General features: G+C 37.8%; 1 protein-coding gene across 1 annotated transcript; it reads left to right on the top strand.

Moving 5' to 3' along the window:
* The first annotated feature begins 6,518 nt into the window (after positions 1-6,518).
* Positions 6,519-14,891, top strand: LOC121251870 (U3 snoRNP-associated protein-like EMB2271). Its single transcript, XM_041151260.1, is given in 8 exon segments — positions 6,519-7,119; positions 7,612-7,808; positions 7,811-7,953; positions 8,367-8,591; positions 9,530-9,758; positions 10,125-10,303; positions 13,723-13,788; positions 14,686-14,891. Coding segments are annotated over 8 exon segments (1,536 nt in total). The 5' UTR covers positions 6,519-6,700; the 3' UTR covers positions 14,764-14,891.
* The last annotated feature ends 1,515 nt before the right edge of the window (positions 14,892-16,406 follow it).

A 16,406-nucleotide genomic window follows, 5' to 3' on the forward strand; every position in this document is an offset into this window, starting at 1 on the left:
ATCATCGCAGCTAATCCAATATGGCCCATTAAAAAAATCCAATGACTTAAAAAAAAAATCTTAATAACCGGTTGGCTATTCCAAATTGGCTTATTAAACCTAATTTAGGCCCAATGAAATTATCTATAATTTATCCCTAATAATATTGGATCGGGTTGTTACAATATGACTTTTTAAATGGAGTTTGAGCTTCTATAATCTCGGAAAGCTCATACGTCAGCAAGGGTCTTATCCTTGACCATTTCTCGCCTTCGTGCGTTGGGTGGCTTTTTTAGATCATCTATCATAAGGTTAAAAGTCCTTTATCACCTTCCGTCAAGACGTCTCAACCAGACTTTCTACACAATGTTGCTCGCACATATGCTTCACCAATCCAATAGAATGGCTTCTCATCAGTTCCTTTCACTCACACTTGATTGGTGGTTTGTGCCCTTAAGCTGGCACGATCCTCACATCCTTCCCTCCTTACAAGGAATTTCATCCTCGGTGAGGGTTCTCTCTTAATCTATCCTCACAAGTGAGGCTCACGAGGTGGGGTGTTCTATAGTGTTATTTGTTAATACCGCTTAAAGCACATCCATTCCCTCACCTCAATCTGTTAGTGAACCTTCATTGTCCACTATCGGGACATGAGCTCTCTCCTTTGTTGGCTTCTGCCGCATTGCTTGCCAATTGTGCTCTCTCGTATCCTAGCCACTAAGTTTGGCATCGTAGGACCTTGCCCTTTTCTTGCTCGTAACGCTCCGAAATTGCTCATTTCTCTCCTCTAGGTGCCCTAGTTGTACCATCGTGGTCCAGAATCTTCACTATTAGGGCTTTTACCCACTGATAACTCTCTTCGTCTCGGTGGCGTTCCTCCTTTGCTTGTAGGCATTGGGCTTCCAATCTCGCTGCTTTGCGTTGTTCCTCCAAAAATCGTCGCATTATCTTGGGCGGTAGTTGTCCTTGTTGTGGTTTTTTTCTCTCACACTATGGTTATGGTTCTGAGAGCTCTAAGTGTATGGTCCAAAGGGGTAAATTGAAGGCTTACTAACCTTACTCTTACCCTTGATTTGATTGATTTATCCTGACCTCGAGCGTTACAACGCACTTATTATAGTTTGAATAAATATGAGAACTATTCCCGTGTGACTCGTTCACTTTCTCTGGTAAATTGCTCATTTCCCGTATCTCTCTACTACACCTTTACTGAAAGTATGACCTTATATCTCAATCCCTGCTCCTTCCATTATATTAGCATAATGTAAGATAATTGCATCTATATTATTATTCTAAAAAGGAATATGTTCAAGAGATACATCAGTTACTAAGAAATATTGCCATATTCTCTCGTGTTTGTTCATATTTTTAAATGGCCCTTAGCATAAAAGGTTAAAAGAGTTCCAAAATGTTGCCTTAGGTAATACCCATATATTAAAGAGTGGTGCTACTTGGCCTACTGTTTGTTACCGCTCCTCTATACCGTTTGACGTGGCAAAGGCCACATATTTAAAAAAGGTGTTGATACTCAATCCCATGATTTTGCCCCTTAATGCTACCACTAGTACAATTGCATTTTTTTTCCAAACATTTTTTAAGTATCTTTAAACATTTAAAAAAATATATACAAATTCACTAGTAATCACTTTCTTAACCATTAAGAAAAAATTAAAAAAAAATTCACGAGCGGTTAAAATTAGGGGACAAGATCGTGAGGCTAAATAGTATTATCCATTTAAAAAAATGAAAAACAAATGATCCGCATTTGCTTGATCACCATCTATCATATGCTTTTCCAAATACTAAATAAAAGAGTTCTTCTACTTAGCAACCTTACACCACATACTTATTGATATGAGTCTTTACTTTTTGTCTTTTTATTTTTTCTCAACAGGTGTGTAGTGTAGGACTATTGAATATAATTTTAAAAATAAAAATATAGACACCGAAATTAATATGCAGTACAGCTGCATCAAAAGAGAAAAAGATGCATCTTTGTAGCTAAAAAATATATGAACATCTTTGTAGTCACAAAACCTTAGATTTGTCTTTGGATCATGGAGAGACAAAATGGACTTATGAGATTCATTGAGTCTTGTTTTTGTTTTTTGTTTTTTGTTTTTTTTTTTAATGTAGGGAGTTTGGATTTTCAGTGTCATTTTTATAGGTAGAACCCATTTATAGTCACGCATCCATCTACATAGATTGTTAGTCCTATGATGTATGAGCATGCTGGTAGACACATAAATGCTACTAAGCAGAGTCTAAAAATTTACATATTCCAAAAGCTTTCATTTTAGATCCTGCAATTGTATTGTAGTAGTATAAATGTAACAACCCGCTCATTCTTTCTGACGTAAGCAAATTCTGAGGATGGAATTTATTTAAGGAGGGGAGAATGTAACAATCATCTTTCTTTCTGACGTAACCAAATTTCAAGGACGGAAATTATGTAACAGTCTGCCTCTTCTCTCTAGTGACTGCGAGCCTCGTTATGCATGCTGAACCTCGATGGCGTGTTTCTAAAGATATTATGTGATTTTTAAAGTACGCCCAATGTTTTAAATGCATTGAAAATATTTATATGAGGCATTTCCAATATTATTAAACTAAGCTTGATTTTAGATAAGACAATTATAATATTTTTGAAGAGCTCCAAAAATATTATAATTGTTGAAAATCATTTTAATATCATTTTATTAAAATGATTTCAGATATTTAAAATATTATGAGATTTAAATTATGTTGAAAACTCTAAATTAATTAAATGGTTCTATTCCCTTAATAATATTAAATAAGACTTATCATTTTATTAATGATGAATGAATATTATTTTATAAACTAAAGTTTAGTTTAAATAATATTCTATCTTAATTCTTCTCAGTGCTTTTAATTAAGTTAATGTTTACGCAATTTCAAATCAGTGTTTTAAAGTCCACCGTTAGATTGTTCTGAAGATCCCAAGATAAAAAGGTTAGGATTAAAACCTAGGCCCCTCTCTCTTTCTCCCTCACTTTTTCCTTCCCTCTCTCTCTCTCTCCTCCCTCTCCCTAGCGTATGCCGCACGCCTCTCACCGATTCTCTCCTCAACCCAGTGCGGCGCCGCCATGCGTCGCCTAGCCTCACCGCCACCACCATCAACATTCTCTCATGTCGGTGAGCTTCCACCACCGAAGCCAGCTTCCACCTCGCAGCCGTCCTCCCCCACGCATGCCCATAGAAACCCATGCACGGCCTCATCGTGTGCAACGCCTAACGTCGTCGTACGCAGCCACCCATAGTCACCGAGCACCACCATGAGCACCCCTAGCCTTCCCCTTCCTCCTCCCTTGACCTGAAGCCCATAGCCCCCCTCAAGCACGAGTTTTTCTCCCCCTCAAGCACGGGTTCTCCCCTTTCCACCGCAGTACGTTACCACCCACGGTGTCCAGTTGTTGTCTCAAGCTTTCCTCTGGCCACCATCGGCCTACCCCAACCACCTATAGCCCCGATCTACCCCTCGTGGACGTCTTCTCTCTCACAAACTCTCCCTCATGCACGACTTAGATCTGCTGTCGTAGAGCCACCGTGGTGCCTCCACCTCGCCACCACAACTCCACCGTACCCCTCTCAAGCTCATCCATGGCTAGCCACGACCAGACCCACACCTCTAGCCACCTCCAATGACCAAAACAACCACTGTACACGGTTGGATATGCCGTGTTCTGCCCTTATCGCCACCACGAGGTCACCATGAGCCTTTCCAAGACCACACCTAGCTATCTAAACGCCCAAACAACTGCTGTACGTGGGTTAGCTGCCTCGTACGACCATTCCGACGTCATTAACCATGACAGTTAGCAAACAACGCACGGGTTATCCCACTGATGGTATAACCCTCTATCCCTCGTTATTTATGTTACTTGTTGGTTGGTTAGATTGTGGGTTGTGCTATTAGTATTTGTGGAGTTCAATATGTAGTATGGATAGATGATGTGTTGTGTATGTGAAGTATTGGACGTAGTTGAGAACTGTGTTGTGTAGTGTTGTGGACTATGTTGTAAAGTGTGGATTGGGAAGAGTACACACGGAGTGTACTCTGTGTAGCGTAACGTGTGTGAAGGAAGTACACATGGAGTGTACTCCATGTGGTAGAGTGATGAACCATATGACGTGTATGTCGTAGTAGTGATGTGTCATGGTGCGTGTGAAGGGAGTATACGTGAATTGTATTCCATGTGGTGAAGTGATGCATCATATGAGGTGTATGTCGTAGTGGTGATGTGTCATAGTGTGTGTGTGAAGGGAGTACACGTGGAGTGTACTCATGAGGTGCAGCAATACACCATGTGGCGTGTCGCAGAGATAAGAATGGTTGTGTAGTTAATGGGCGTAGAGTGCGATGAGTAGTGTCGAGAACTATGGAACAGTGTCCCAAAGTAGCTATGATGTGGCCTGTAGTCTGAAGTGACAAGTGTCACTGTAATTGACTTATGGCTAGGAGTATGTGTGAAATGACAGAACAAATATAAGAGTGCGCAGCAGAAAAATGACTGGAGAATGTCACGAAGTGACATGGTTAATGACAGTTGTGCTTGTGATGGGTGATGAGTTTGTATAAGAATGACGTAGCAGGAACGTGACGAGATGTCATGATGTGACAGGAGTACGTGAGGGACCGTACTCACGATGAGTTAGGAGTTAGCGTAGAAATGACGTAGCAGAATGTCAGGTGACGTGACAAGGTCACGGTGTAGCTTGGGAGTAGTCTTGAGCTATGTAACATAACGTAATGCGTAGTTGTGAATTGAGTCTTGTCGTGTTAAGTGTTGGGATGAACTGTCAAAAGAGATGAGTAGAATAAAGAGTCATGTTAGCCGGGTTAAGAGAATGTTGGTATCGGAGTATGGCACTTGTCCCTACAAGCATGTGATCAACATGTTATATATTGGTCTTAAGTGATAAAGGGGTAATGTACATGTGTAATCTAGTGAGACACATGTGCCAGACGGATTCACTATATGTAATAGGTAATCTGTTCTAAGCATGGTTACACGGTGCTTAAGCCTCGGAGTTAGCTTAGAGCCATGTGACGTGTATGGATGAGAATGAAGATTTAGTGTGAGCTAAGGTGCATGGAGGTAGTGACGGGTGTATTTTTTGGGATTGGGATGCTTGACTCCGTCAGTCAGAATCATGCGTCAGAATGTGGTCAATAAGAAGAGTAAAATGAAGGTCTTAGTGTCTTAATCCTAAGGTGAATCATGGGTTCACTTTAATGGATGGGCACTCGAGATAAAACCTTGAGTTTGGAAGATGTAGTGACCATAAATGGATCCCGAAAGTCTTAACATAGTAAAGGGCATGTAAGAGCACGAGATAGAAGGAGAGTGTTCCACGTGAAGTGTAACTTATGATATCTTCTAAGTTTAGTTGCTTATGCATTCGATAGAGAATGATGTCAAGGTTATGTGTATGCATGTAAGTTGCCATCTGACACGCACATGAATGGATTGCATGATATAAAAGTAGCATGGAGTCTAGGTAAGTATTATGTTCATACTCTTCTAGAGTTTTTCAAAACGATACGAAATGAAAATGAAATACTTTTTCCTTACAATGCCTTACGAAATGACACGAAATATGTTTTACGAAAACATGCTAAGTATAAGTGTTCAAAGTTATACATATGTACGACCCTCCTTGGCAGCTCATTGTTACGCACTCAAAGTATTAATTATACGCATGCGAATGGATGACTATACGCAATATCTATAGTATGCATTTTCCACGAAAAGAAATGTTGAGGCTTGTGCCTTGAGCTTTGATTGACGCGAAGAAACTATTTTAAAAGGTCTCTATGAATTGATATTTTAATGATGCCATGACCTAATGCTTTAAATGATGCCATGAAAGATGATGTTTAAGCCCATGCTCTTAAATGACGTTTTTCCATGAATGAACTGAAAAGATAAAGCTAAAATGAACTAAAAATGAAGGAACATCATTTTGCAAAGCATTTCTCATTTGTGTTAGGTATGTTTGCATATCACTATACATTCTCAAATTTTTTAAAAATTTTCATAATTTTATTTTTAAATATTGTTTGAATGCAAAATATTTCTCTATTTCAAATTTTAAACTTTTCATTTAATCACTACTCAAACAAAAAAATCAATACAACTTTCATAAATTTTATTATAATTTTTAGAAATCTTAAAATAAAAATTATATTCAAAAATTATATTCAAAGAATTTTTAACTTTATCTTTACATTTTTATGAAATTCAATATAATATTTATTTTTAAAGATAGTTTTATTCAATTTTTTTCCCTAAAATTTAATAAAATATTTTATTGAAACTGTTTTGATATTATTTACAAAAATTTAAAATTTTGATATGAAAAATCATAAATACACATCACATCATTTTTCATAACACTTTGTATAATAATATTTTAAAAAAATATTTTTATAAAATAAATTATAAAAGTAACCTAATTTTATAAAAATATTTTTATTTTACAACTCACTACTGATGACTAACCTTACACCGTATTCGAACTCAAAAAAGAAAAAAGACTTTCACCGTCAGCTTGTTAAACCCCTCAAGAGTACAAAGCCCTCTGAAAAACCCTAAGGTTTCGCTCCAGTCAAAGAAAGAACGAAACGTAAAGAGAAAAACCCAAACAATCAAAATCGCCACCTCTCTCTGTTGATTATCTCCCACGGTTCGAGAATATGAAGAAGAAAGGTCCGGTTCCGAAAGGAGGAGGAAGGAAGGGTAAGAGGTTATCACGGGACCCATTTTTCATAACGGAGCCGAAGAAACCGCGGAAGATTGAGAATGACGGTGACGTGATAGAGAGCGGCGACTCGGACGAGGACTATGGGTTGGTTGGTTCCGACAGGGAAGAAGGGGAAATCGGGGTAGAGGAGTCCGAGTTGGCGGAGGAGACTGCAGGCGAGAAGAGGCAGCGCGTGGCCAGGGCTTACTTGGATAAGGTTCGAGAGATTGCGGCGAGAGAAGAGGAGGATGACGAGGAAAAGGAAGGTAGGGAAGGCGAGATGCAAGGCGAGAGGGACTCCCTCGTGGCGAGGATTTTGCAAGAGGAGCAGCTCGAGGAGACCGGCCGTGTTCGCCGAGCCATTGCATCTAGGTATTGTTACTTCTAACTCGATTAAAGTAGCATTGGGTTGCATTTCAAGTGGAGAGTTTTGACGTAATTTGGGCCACAAGCATGTGGTATTATGTCTCTTCCTCATATTGCATTGTAATGTGTGGATGGTTTATTGGTGTTAGTCTTTTTATTGGTTTTCGTGTGGGTTGGATGCTACCTTTGATGAGGAAATTACGGCATAAGTTGCCGGTTACATTTTTGGAAAGATAGAAGCTTGCTACTCAAGCATTAAATTGCTTATTTTTGCCAATGGATACTGTAAACAAATGTATAATCCTGAAATAGACTTCTTTAATGGTATTAACCTTTCTTTGAAGTGCCGGGATATTGAAGATGACTTTGAACAACATGGTTTTGACTTAATGTTGTTTGTTTGGAGAAGTGGAGAACATGTACATACAGTTAGATGCTTGGAGATGATCCAAAAAACGTAGTCTAGGATGCTTATAATGTTTAATACATGTGATGCAGGGTTCAAAAGCCAGAAAGTGCTGATGAGTTCCGGGTCTTGGTGAAGCATCGACAGCCTGTCACTGCAGTGGCTCTATCTGAGGATGACTTGAAGGGCTTTTCAGCTTCGAAGGATGGAACCATTTTGCAATGGGACGTAGTTAGTGGGATACCTGAAAGTTATCGGTGGCCTAGCCGTGACGTACTAAGGTCCCATGGGCCAAGGATCCGCAAGGTCCAGCCACAAGGCATTGTAAACGTGTCTTAGCACTAGCTGTTAGCTCCGATGGTCGGTATTTGGCAAGTGGTGGTGTAGATCGGCATATTCATCTATGGGATACCCGTACGCGAGAGCATATTAGGGTAAATCTGGTTTTTTACTTATGTTGTGGAAACTGCATGTGTTGATTTATACATTATCGTGATTTAAGTTTAACTACTTTACAAAAATTAGTCTAGATTGTGAGCAAAGATGCCAATATGTTTTGGCACCCATAAAATGCACATATTGATAAAATTCCTGTCGGGTCATTTATTAACATGCACAAGGTGTGAAGCTTTTCAAATGGCAGACATCTTGAATGGCAGACAAAATGCTGAGATCTGGGGGACCCTTCATGTGCCCTATTTATTTATTTTTTCTTTTTTTTTGGTAGCCTGAACATTTCTTTTATCTGATAAAATTTTCTATGTCCTGTTGTTAAAGGCCATGCTTTAAAACCTGTGATGGTATGGATTTTATTTGCCATTCTTATTGCTTAGTTGTGTGTTGACAGGCATTTCAGGGTCACGGAGGACCTGTATCATGTTTAAGTTTCAGGCAAGGGACTTCAGAACTTTTCTCTGGTTCATTTGATCGAACAGTCAAGATATGGAATGCAGAAGACAGAGCATACATAACTACATTATTTGGTCACCAAAATGAAATATTAAGTATTGATTGCCATCGTAAAGAACGGGTGTTGACTGTTGGCCGTGATCGAACGATGCAGTTGTTTAAGGTAAGCACTCTTTTAGTGATTTCCTGCCTTTAGATTTACTCAGTCAAATAGAAATATATGGATGATAGAAATTTTGCATGAGCACAGAGGGTGATGTGTTGCTGGTTTCTAAAATACATGAAAGGACATGCTGGTAGCATTCATTTTGTATGTGTTCCCTTCACTCCTTTTGACCACCTATGAAGATACCTAACACAGGAAGGGCTATGAAAAAAATCTCAAAATGAGGGTGCAGTCTTCTTGTCGACCCACAAAGAAGATCACTAGGCCATGCACAGTACTCAGTGATACTAAATGTAGTCAGTGTCTTCTTTCAATAAAATATTGTTCACCGATAAAAATGTAGTTGATGTCTTCCTGGTCTGTGTTGTAAGAATTGTCTAACATTTGAGAGGGAGGACATTGAATGGTGGGTTTTTCCTGGCATCCACCATCAAGCGTAAAGAATTGACTAACAAAAAGATAAGTGGACATGAAGAGTTAAAGCATTTTTTTTGCTTCAAACTATACATTGAATTGATTTGGTGGTATTTTTAGGAGATTGACTGCTCCATAAATATTTTCTGCCACTTCCTTTTTTTTTTTTCAATAAAGATTTATAGCCAAAACAGGAGAGGACATGTGTTCAACTAATCTACATCTTCACCATCACCTTTGATAAAGGGAGATTTAAGCAACTTATAAAAGTTTGTTCTTACTATTTTCCAATTTTCCACTGAAGATATTTCACATTTATATTATGCCAAAAAAATCACATTTATACAATCTATACTGTGCATGTCTTTGTATTGGTTATCTTTTACCAATAAAAAAAACTTTGTAATTGCTATTATTTTTAATATCATTGAGCTTGTGGTGTATTTGTGCTATACCCATTCGATATCTTTTTCAGTTGTCAGATACTTGGTCTTTACACTACTTCTATGCTTGTGAAATAGGTCCCTGAGGAGTCACGTTTAGTATTTCGTGCCCCTGCATTTTCTCTGGAATGTTGTTGTTTCGTTAGTAATGACGAATTCTTATCCGGTTCTGATGATGGAAGTATTGAGCTTTGGAGCACGTTGCGAAAGAAGCCTGTTGACATTGTGAAGAACGCTCATGCTTTGTTGGGTGCAAACAAGAATATCGAACCAAAGAATAGTGGGAAAATCCCCAATGGACATATTGGTAAAACTGCAATATTTTGTTTCCAAATGGTTTATCATGAAAGTTGCTTCTAAAGTTTATCACATGGCCATATTAATCTTTGTATTTCTTGTATTACTGTATTTGGATGTGGGAAAATATTTTTGTAGTCAGTAAGAAAATATCTCAACCCATTTTTAGGTAATTATTGATATTACTCTGTGCTTTTGTTATTCCCCATGCATTTGTGGTTTTTCCACGTTTGTATAAAATTCTTTCACCAGTAGGGAGGAGACCAAGTGTCTTATATCAATGAATCTGAAACGTTTGAGCAATTTAATTGTTTTTGCCTTTTGATTTTCATTTGACCTGTATTCTAATAATATGCTATTGACTCCCATGCTGTAGAAAATGGTGACTGTGGTTCTGAAAGTTATAGATGTCTATCAGCATATTCCTGGGTCAATTCAGTCACAGTGTGTAGAAGCAGTGATCTTGCTGCATCTGGAGCTGGTAATGGTTCTGTTCGATTATGGGCTATTGAAAGTGAGACTAAAGACATTCGACCGTTGTTTGACCTTCCGTTGGTAAGCCAAAGCAATATTGTGACAAAGCTTCACTTTGTGATTATAACTATACAACAGTGAATATAGCCTCTTATTATAGCATCTGCTTCCACCATTTCTTCAATTGAATGGTTTTCTACCTGTAGTAACCAAAGATTATAGACTTTTAGGCTATCTATAATTTATTATGTAGGAAGATTGTTTAAATGAATTGTTCAATAACTGCTACCAAGGTCGAGAATGATAAATGATCATTTGTGATTTTAGACTAGCTTAGAAATGCAGATTTGGTCAGCCTAGTGGTCAAAGAGTGGATTTGGGGTGGGGTTTAGATTCAGCTTGTAACACCCCCTTCTCATTGGGTTAGGAATGCTACCTGCAAAAATAACTTAACACTGGGTAAGAGATCCAAAATAAAACCTGGACTTATTTCTTTCGATGACAAATATAGCATAGCAGGATAAGGTTTGAATAACTGATATGATAAGATTTTTGATGACATCATGACATAATAAAAGACCAAAGTTAATCCTATACGTTAAAAACTTATGGAATGGACTAAGTATCACCATCTAGATCTGGTCCGTCCAGTTATCTTCACCCTCATTACAGGACTTTTAAAACGTCAATAACAAACAAACTGAGTCGAATACTTAGTAAGTAGTACACTATACAATAAACTTATTTTAACTTCAGATTATCTTTGGAAATGGCCACACACAATTAAGCATACATTGCATATATGGCAATTAACACACATCGACCACATATTTGTCATGTTTGTCTTTTGCTTGCTTTATTGCCAAACCAACAGACATTAACCATGCATTGGTCCGCTAGACTACCGATGGTTCTAATCATCTGAATTGACCACACCTTTTGCCTGTGTACTTGGTGTTTTGCCTATTCTAATCAATAAAATTTTATTTACTGATAAAAAAAAAAAACCTGTGGCTTGCATATCCATCCATCTCTTTGCATTGGTACCAAGCATCTCATATGGCAAACATGTTATTTTTGTTGCATTCTTTCCTACATTATGGCATTTATCTTGATTTGTATAAGCTTTTCATAACATTCATGATATGGGCATTGTCACAAACCTCACACTTTCACATTGTGACATTTATATAGTTATTCATAGCATAAATTCATTCATGACATACTAAATATTGCATGCATCATGCTAAGGCATTCATTATTCCTCACTTGTCATATCATAGCATAGGTGCATAAAAAGGGGCTTACAATGAAAGGGCATTAACATGGCATAATATTTGAATTTTTTTTGCAGCTCTCATAGAAAGGCGTGATCATACTACTTAACTTGTGCAATGTAGCTCATAATTAAAAACACCTCCTTTATGCCAATCACAGAAAATTTCTTTTCTTCTTATTAGGGTTTGGGCCCTTCAATATAACAGAAAATTTGATTTGAACTACCTAATAATTATATGCTAATGTAATCACATGGATACTTCCTGTTTACTTGGGCTATGCCTATTTCAATATTAATAAAATATCTTCTTATAAAAAAAAATTATTATATGCTAATGCATAACACTTCTATGAGTCATACTTAAAAAAAAAAAAAAAAAACGCTTCTACGAGTGATTAACAAGTTCTCACCGAAGCCATTTTTTAGGTTTTCTTTAGAGAAGATCAATGTGGCAGAATCTGTCCACGTAATCTTTTTTGACCAAAACTGGATTTTTAAACTTGTAGAGTTTCAAGTATTTTGCTGCCTAGAGTCGTAGCAAACATCTTAAATTCAATATTCATAAGAATTTTTGTAATATGGGCATAATACTTGATAAAAACTCACCTAAATTTAACTCTTAGAGGTACTTATAAAAAAAAAAAAATTGAACTCTTAGAGGTTGCACAAGTGTTTGCAGCCCCCTAGAACTCCTTAGGACTTGAATTTGGGCTGTTGGAGTGCAAAAAGGTGCAGGAACATCAGATAAAGTCTGCTCTGGATGGCTGGAATAAAGTCAATAGCTTTCTTGTGCAACTGTCATAGAAACAAAAAAATCCTGAAAATCTAGCACATAGGAATAAAGTATTAACAAAGAACAATCTAATCTCCTCCAATGATAGTTCCCTATCTTCAAAATTCTGATAATTTTGTTCTCTCCATATGCACCATAGAATACAAATAGGAATGAGCTTTCACGAAGCTGTAATTTGCGGAATACCGCCAACGTCGCTCCCGTTGGCCAGAATCTTGATCACACTAGTGGGTATAACTCAGGCTAGGTCCGGTCTTCAAAGGACATCATCCCATAACACCCTGGTAACCTCACAATGGAGTAGCAGATGATCCACAGTCTCACCACTCTTCCTGCACATACAACACCAGTCAATAAGAATCACCTGGCATTTCCGTAGGTTATCCATAGTCATCTTGCCCTAAGAAGCTGTCCATGTGAAAAATACCACCTTTAGAGGTGCTTTATTTCTCCAAATGCTTTTCCAAGGAAAATGATTGTTCTGTGGGTTTGTAAGGGCCTTATAGAAGGAACGAACAGAAAATGTTCCTTTTCTAGCAGGTACCCACCACATCTTGTCAGTCCCTCGAGTCCTCAACCTTGCGGAGTACAAGAGGCTGAAGAAATAAGAGAAATTGCCAAGTTTCTAATCATGGGCCACCCTAATAAAGTTCACATTCCATTGAATTGATCTACCCGACATCTCCAATAGGTCTGCCACTGATGCCTGCTGCTCTCGTGCAACCCTGAAAACCATAGGGAATGTGTCCTTGAGGGCTCTATCTCCACAGCAGATATCATGCCAGAATTTAATTCTAGATCTTGTCCCCCATCATGATTCTAGTGTATCGATAAAAAACCCCATCCTCTTCTGATATGCTTCCAAATACCACCCCATAAGCCCCTTGTATCTCCATGGTACTCCATCCCCACCACATCCCCCCATATTTGGAACCAATCATTGTCTTCCACAAAGCCTCTGTCTCATAGTTATACCTCCACAACCATTTTCCAAGAAGAGATCGATTGAACACACTCAAATTTCTAATCCCACAAATACCTTTTTTTTTTAAAATAATAACTAACATAAAAGCAGCTATTGATAGTTGCTTGTTTTTTCAGGTCAATTTCCTGAAATAGTTGTTTGTTTGTCTTTACAGCAAATACAAGTGGATGGCAGGAATAATTTGGGCCGGGTTTTTTCTCTTTTTGTTTTAGTTTTTTTTAATTTTTTTAAGCCAGAGTTCAGCCCATAATGTGGTTATATTTCAAGTTGGCATCTCTGCCTTATCCTGCCCCTTTTTTCTTCCTTCTTTCTGCTATCTTCATTTGCCTTATTGATAGTTCTTTTTGATGTTGGACTCAGATGTAATCAGTTGTCTGATTGAGTTTATGAGAGCCTCCTAAAATTTCTGACTGTTGCTTACCTATAAATTTTTTGTGCCACAGGTTGGGTTTGTAAATTCCTTGGCCTTTGCAAAATCTGGACAGTTCCTGGTTGCTGGAGTTGGTAAGGTAATGTCCTTTATAGATCCCATCCTTGACTTTATCGCTATCTTTTTTTATGTTATCCTTTCTGAAATTGCTATGAGATCTTAATTTGCATGACTTAAGAAAAGCTGATCTTTTAATTTGAGCTTTCTGATGTTATATCACGTCAGTGTATGAAGATTGCAGCCAAACCAGTGTTTCCATTAAACCTGAAGAATAATGATATGGATACAACTATTATATAACACATTTTACAACCAACCAATGTAATAGTGGCTAGTTCTCATCTGATTTGAATTTCAAGTTTTATATAAAGGCTCTCTATTTAAACAAAGTTGTAACAGGAGTTGAAAGGTTGTGTAGATGTGGTTTGAGGAAAACCCTTGATTGTCAGTTATTAAAAAAAGGATAGCCCTCTTTCTATTAAAAGGAGGAAAATAAGATTCTGCCATTAATATTTATAGGACCCAGGTTAGGTACAGCAAGATCAGAGGACGCACAGTATAGGGGAAAACAGCTATCAAGGGGGAAAAATGATTTTTGTTTCAAAGTAAATACAAGGAAAAGATTCAAGAGTTAAAAAACTCATGAGAGAATCATGAAGTTGAACTTCTGGTTCAAAAGAATCCCAGTTCGCAGTCTCGCTAGCACTTTGGTGTCATTCCTTCCACCTCACGTGGGGCTGATAGAGCTTTTCCAGGCTTTTATTTTTAGAAATTCTTCCACAAGGGACAAAGAATATAAACTTTTAAGAGTAAATTTCTGGATTTAGTTTGGACAAGAAGCTAGACAGAAGCCCTGATAATGTTAATGAAACCCCGAGTCATTTTTTCTTCCAATTCATAGAATTCTGTTTCTGCTATTGATATTTGGTGTCTACATTTTATAATTGCTAACACAAATAAGATGCACCTGCAACAGGAACCTCGTTTGGGAAGGTGGGGGCATATTGAGTCTGCTCAGAATGGAGTTGCGGTTTATTCCCTTGAGCTTTCATAAGACGGGCAAATGAATTTTGTAGCACTCCAATTTTGATTAATCTGAGTAACTGAGTTTTGATATTAAATGAAAAACTATTTTTGTTGTTGGCTCCTAACTATATATTTTTTTATTACAATTTATTTTACTACTTTTCTGTGTTTGTATCCTTATGAGTTGATTAATCTTGTTTGATTTATTTTTCATCAGGAAGCTGAGTTAGAGACCATCTTTTAATGCAAGGACAATGCTAGGGTGCCGCCCAGCATATATTTATTTTCTTTCTTTCTAGATAATATCATATAGGAATAATCACAAAATTTTTAATTCTTAAAAAAACAAAAATTATTTTTATGAATTATGTGCATAGGTTACCAAGGCGTGTGAAAGCATCTCACACTGGAGCAAGCAAAGAGTGATCGCAACCAGGAAAGCAAAAGAATAGCAATGCTTGCCAATCGAGCGAGCCAACTGAAGAATAACCTTGCTTGCCAACCCAGGCGAGCATATTAAACAATAACTATGCTCACCAACCTAGCAAGCTACAAAATGTAACATGGCACAAGGGAGAGCAAAGAGTAAAGAGGAAGTCCTCGCCCGCGAAGTAGACAGGTACCAAGCCTGAGGTAAGCATAGATGCTGGTACCTGAAGCTAGCAAAGAGTGTTTGCTCTAGGGTGAGCGACACCATCTCACATCGGGGTGAGTAAGAGTGCTCACCAACATGGTTGATCACACTGAAGAATAGCAGTGGTTGCCAATACGAGCGAGCACATTGAAGTTTATTAGTGCTCGCCAACACGGGTGAGCACAAGGAAAAGTAATAGTGCGAGCAAACTAAATGATAAGTGCTTGCGAACCAGGTGAGCAATATAAAGAGTAACAATGCTCGCCAACTCAAATGAGTACATTGAGAAACATGCATATTGATCCAATTGAAGAGGGCTCTTTCTTAACTCAACCAAAATTCTTTCATAGCCAGTAGTTTTTCAAATAGGGTTTGAAAATCAATTTTAGAATATTGGCAATGATATGACACTGGAGACAAAAATATATAATACAATATTACTCCAAATTTTCACATTTATCACTATTCACTATTGATTGTATCATTTTACCTGAACGCATGGTTTCCCAAGTGGGTTGTGCACCCTTTACTCCCCCTCATCACATAGGGATGTCCTCTCACATGACTTAATAGTCTCCTGCCATGGGGTATGCATCCTCTAGGGATTGCATCCATCCCTATTGGATGTATTGCATTGTCCCATGAGTGGATCTAGTACCAATCTCAGGACTGGAACAATTATGGTTGAGTCTTTTAATTACAAAAAATGGCCAACCTTATTTCCATAATTCCATTAGCTTATAGGGACATGCTTAGATCAATGTTGTTTGTGCAGACATATAGCTTGATATAGAGACATGCTTGGAGCAATGTCTTTTGTACGCACAATTTAATGAATGATGGAAAAAGGGACATAAGCTTGCCAATTTTAACTGTGTTCAATTATTCAAAAATTTAGCAAGAGTCTTGCTATACAACCTCCTACTGTAGCACAACTCTTCTCCTTCTCTTTTGTTGCTTCATCTTCTATTGCTCCTTCCCAATATGACTCCTCATGTGCCATTGGTTTAATAGTAACTTAAGTGACAAGTGGCAAG

This window comes from Juglans microcarpa x Juglans regia, chromosome 2S (genome assembly GCF_004785595.1).
Source record: "Juglans microcarpa x Juglans regia isolate MS1-56 chromosome 2S, Jm3101_v1.0, whole genome shotgun sequence".
Taxonomy (NCBI): Eukaryota; Viridiplantae; Streptophyta; class Magnoliopsida; order Fagales; family Juglandaceae; genus Juglans; species Juglans microcarpa x Juglans regia.